Source organism: Nerophis lumbriciformis, linkage group LG20 (genome assembly GCF_033978685.3).
Source record: "Nerophis lumbriciformis linkage group LG20, RoL_Nlum_v2.1, whole genome shotgun sequence".
Lineage (NCBI taxonomy): Eukaryota > Metazoa > Chordata > Actinopteri > Syngnathiformes > Syngnathidae > Nerophis > Nerophis lumbriciformis.
In genome coordinates, this window is record NC_084567.2 from 23552625 (window position 1) to 23557500 (window position 4876).

The 4876-nt window shown below is 45.3% G+C and overlaps 1 protein-coding gene across 1 annotated transcript in view; it reads right to left on the minus strand.

The window, feature by feature from the left end:
* Positions 1 to 302: 302 nt before the first annotated feature.
* LOC133619792 (uncharacterized) overlaps positions 303 to 4876 on the minus strand; it is a 16332-nt gene continuing 11758 nt past the window's right edge. The window contains exon 3 of the mRNA XM_061981052.1: positions 303 to 604. Coding sequence (XP_061837036.1) covers positions 469 to 604 — 136 coding nt within the window. The 3' untranslated portion in view covers positions 303 to 468. The remainder of the gene's footprint in view (positions 605 to 4876) is intronic.

Here is a 4876-nt window from a genome sequence, read left to right on the forward strand (position 1 = left end):
AAAATGTTGGTGTTGTTTACTTGAGACATATTGCCATCATAGTGGCAATATACACTTATCTCTTATGTTTGACTGCCATCTACTGGCCACACTTATCATTACACCATGTACCAAATAAAATAGCTTTGAGGTGGGTAAGCTCAACTATAAGCGCACCTTATAGTTCGGAAAATACGGTTAAATAAACATACCTGAAAAGTTGGATAGAAACACTCTAAATCAATCACGTACACCCAAATTTTCATTTGGATTGGGTTTTATTTCTTGTTGTATAGCCTTTAGATGAGATGTTTTTACCACAAATACACTGTACAAATGAAGCTAATTCAGCCATGACCTATTATGTAGTTAACAGGAATTATGACAAAAACATCTTCTTCACAAGGCTATTTAAAGGAACATTATTCACATCTATGCAGTGCTTCAAAATGGATGACGTCTCCATTTACTTTCCTCGTGGATGTGATGTCAGCATAATGGCAAAGGTGAATGGAGCTGTGTGGTCATCTTCTGAGCTTTCTGAGATCGTCTAATTCTCTCCTCAAAGAAACTCTGTTGGTGCTCGTTCCTATGATCCAACATGACCAACCACTGCTCCCTCAGCCTGGAGAGGAGAGAGAACGTTTACAGTTTGATTACACATTTAACACGTTTATTTTACATTTTGATTTGTTATGACCTGCATTGCAGGTCATGTCTTGTTTTGTGTTTTTTGTTTTTGTTCAAGTGTATATTTATGTTGCCAGAGCTCATAGTCCTGCCTGGTTTACTGTACCATTGCTAGAATTATTGAGCTTTACACAATGGCCTCTGGTTGGTGATTAGGACACACCTGCTGCCAATCCCAATCATTCCCCTTCTTACATTCGCTTCACCCTGCCTTCCTGGCGGGATTCTTGTTCACCACTGGCTAGTGTTAAGTTGGTTCGCTCTATGATCCTCTTGGGTCTGGCATGCTACCGTTTTGTGCCATGTATTTGGATTAAATATATCGTCGTTATACCTGCAAGCTCCCTGCCGTCCTCCGCATCTTGGAAGCGCATACACCATACCATGCCGAAACCTTACAGAAGAATCCTGCCAAAAGGCGTTTCCGAGAAGGCAGGGCCGGACCGTGGCATAGGCCGTATAGGCAAATGCTAAGGGCGCCGTCCATCAGGGGGCGCCACGCCAGTGCCACAAATGTTGGAGAAAAAAAAAAAAGAAAAAAAAAGTTGATACTATTATTTCTAAATACAAAAAAGAATCCCACGTTAATTAAAATGCAAAGTAAAGCCTATTTAATAGAAATATTATTTGTTACAACATTACGCCCCCCCCCCCACCCCCGCACGGTGCGCCCCCTCCCTTCCCGTATCATGACTCTTTTTGGACGTCACCACATCAAAAAATCAACACAAGATGTCAAAACGGCCAAAACTGTCAGGTGCCCAGGGAAGAAAAAAGAGAAAAGAAGAGGAGGAGAAACGAGAAAAGACAGAGGTAGCGTAGGTAACGTTAGCCTACATGAAATTATTTGTCTGTTACAGAATGTGATAGTAACCTGGCTTTTTAGCATTAAGCTAATGTTACATGATTCGGCAATTGCTAATCAATAAATAGCTAGTTCTGTTTTAACGTCGGGTTAATATTGTGGAGGGGGCTAAATTGTTATGGAAAATAATAATGTAACGTTAGGTAATTACAGTACTCCCACCTTACATTCCTCAGGGACATTTGTATTAGATCTTTTAAGCAGGTGTTTTTTGTTTATATTGTTATTGCCTTCTGGTTAGCTAATGTTTGCCCTGCAGGTAATAGTCACTTTTCCACCCCTTTATATATTAGGTATAGTTGTAAGTAAAAAAAAAAGGTCAAAGACAAAGCTATTCGGTTTCTTGTGAGTATATACACTTCAATGCCGATGTGGGGGGGCGCCACCTAAAATCTTGCCTAGGGCGCCAGATTGGTTAGGGCCGGGCCTGCGAGAAGGACTACACCGACAAGGACCTTTCTCCCCAGGGGAAGGAGGTATGGACATGGTGGGTGCCTCCGACTGGAGAGTGGTGAGAGCGGCGGAAAAGATCATCAGGACTCCTCCTCCTCCTATCCGGGAGATCGCAAAAAACCGCTGCCTGACCAGGGCTCAGAAAATCAGTAGAGACTCCTCCCATTCCCACTAAGGACTGTTTTCACTGCTGGACTCTGGAAATAGGTTCTGCAGCCTTTGTAGCAGAACCTCCAGGTTATGTAACAGCTTCTTCCCTCAGGCCACAAGACTCTTGAACACATCAAAATAATCCCCTCAATTCCCCCAAAAAACGGATTAACTCGCTGGACGTAAATGTGGGTGCATATGCAAAAGTGCAATATATTTATCTGTACAGTACATCTGTGTATATCTGCACCTTCTTTGTAAATGCAAACAGTCTGCACCTTATTGCTCTTTTATCCTGCACTACAATGAGCTAATGCAATGAAATTCCGTTCTTATCTGTACTGTAAAGTTCAAATTTGAATGACAATAAAAGGAAGTCTAAGTCTAAAGGCAATAGAGGCTGAGAGCCTTTGTCATGCAACAGAGGAGAACGAGATGTTGATGTGGGCTACAGATGGCAAGTATGTCCCAATCAACTCTGTTAGGCCAGTGACGCACTGATGTAGGCAAAAGCAGCCCTTGGTGACTTCGACACGCCACTCCAGCATTTCCTTCCCCAGTTAGTAGCAAAATGCTGACAGTCTCTCCTTCCTCACTGCCGCAGTTTGGTAATGCAATTCCTCATATTGCCAAACATTCCATGTCATGGGCTGTTAGTCAGAGCAAGAAGCCGTCGCAGCATGATGACGTCACGCCACCAGCGCCTCGGTGGAACACTCGCATTTCACACAACTTTGTGTGCCTGTTCCCGTTCAATATGAACAATTTACGGATTCCACGAGGGGGGGAGCAAGGACCTCCCCACTCCCACCCTTTGGCTTCTACTCCTGAAGTGAGAGAAAGCATCTAGTATCCATTTCTTGGGGGGGCTAGAACTGGCAGCTGTGCGCTACAACCGACAAGGCCGCCGACTCCTGCAAGGGTGCACCTCTTTTCTAGCGGGTCAGCTCTAACTCCAGCGCCTCTTCGTCCAGCGAAGCCACCACTGCCAGCTCTCTTTTCAGTGGGTCTGACACTGCTGCCAGTGTCGTCTCCAGTGGGTCCAACACAGCTTCCAGTCTTGTCCAGTGGTTCCAATGCTGTTTTTAGTCTAGTCTCCCATGCTGTCTCGCCTTTCTGGGGTCTGACACCGTTTCTAGTCTCGTCTCCACGGGGCCAGCTGCAGACGCCACTCTCGCCTCCAGTGGGTTCGACAGAGCCACTCTCGCCTCCAGTGGGTCTTGCAACACCACCCTTGCCTCAAGTGTGTCCTACAACACCACCCTCACCTCCAGCAGGTCCGACGACGCCACATTCACCTCCAGCCCAGCAGCCTACTAGACCTACAACTCTGCAGCCAGTTCGACCTCCGTCTCGCCTACCGGTTTGGCACTTGCTGCGGAAGCACTCCTCCTCCTTATCAGCCGCAGAGATGGCCATTCCATGGATGCCACTTGTGCCATCAGCAGCCATGCCCAGGACTTGAGCATGGACCACAATAGCTGCTGAGGACTTGTTCTCACTCATGGCCGCCTCCTCATCGGCCATGGATATGGCCTGTTCATGGACACCTGCCGTTCAGGGCCTGAGCGTGGATTTCCGCTGCTGCTAGGACAGTGCCCTTCTTGCTCGTCCTTGCCAGCTGCAGCAGCGTTCTACTCTGCGCTGCCACCTGACTTGTCCCTGTTGGCTTCGGGGACACAGGACCTGGCGACCCACCGCCTCCCTCCATCCTCCACCCTCCCGTGACTTTGGACTATTTTTGGGGGGTGAGGGGTACTGTCATGACCCGCTAGGACAGGTCATGTGTTTTGTGTTTGTTGTTATTCTTCTTAGTTTAATGTATATTTATATTGCCAGCGCTCTGAGTGTTGCTTTGTTTGCTTTACCGTTGTTCTGAGCGTTGAGCGTTACACATTGGCCTGTTTGGTGATTCGGACACACATCTTGCCAATGCCAATCATGCCCCTTTATACCTGGGGGATTTGCGGGATTCTTGTCCGCCCCTGGCAACTGTCAAGGTGGTTTGCTCTATGATACTATTAGGTCTTGCATGCTAGTGTTACGCAATATTTCGCAGTCTATATTTTTACTCATGCCAGGCTAGGCCTATCCTATCCAATGGCTCGACTTTTTATGTTTTTTGCCATTAATTTGGATTAAATATATAATTCTTACCTGCAAGCTGCCTGCTGTCCAACGCATCTTGGAGGAGCATTCACCACGCAGAAACGTTACATGATTACACTTTTAACGCACATTTTTATAGTGTGATTACAATTTTAACGTGCACATTATACAGTGTGATTGTACATTAACCGTGCATATTATACAGTTTAATTGCATGTTTGCGCACATTTAAAGTACACGTTTAACGCACACATTTTACAGTTTCATTAAATGTGTTTTGCACACATTTTGCAGTTTGATTATATGGAAATAGTTTATCAACAAGTTTAACGTGTACATTTTACAGTTTAATTACACTTGATGCAAATTTTACAACCAACCAAAGCAAGATCATGAGTTTTAAAGGTGAAATATAAAAGTAAGTAAAAGCTGAAAATACCTAGCGTGGACTCAGAAATGTATTAGTGAAAGCTGTGTACATAGGATATGAGGAGAAGAATGATGGCATCACTGAGGCCAGTATTTATCCTGACACCACTCTGGGCAGGCGTCCACTGCAACCTGATCTGAGGCCACTGTTGTCAGGCATAATTAGGTTACAGAGTTGTTATCCGCTTCCATAATGTTATG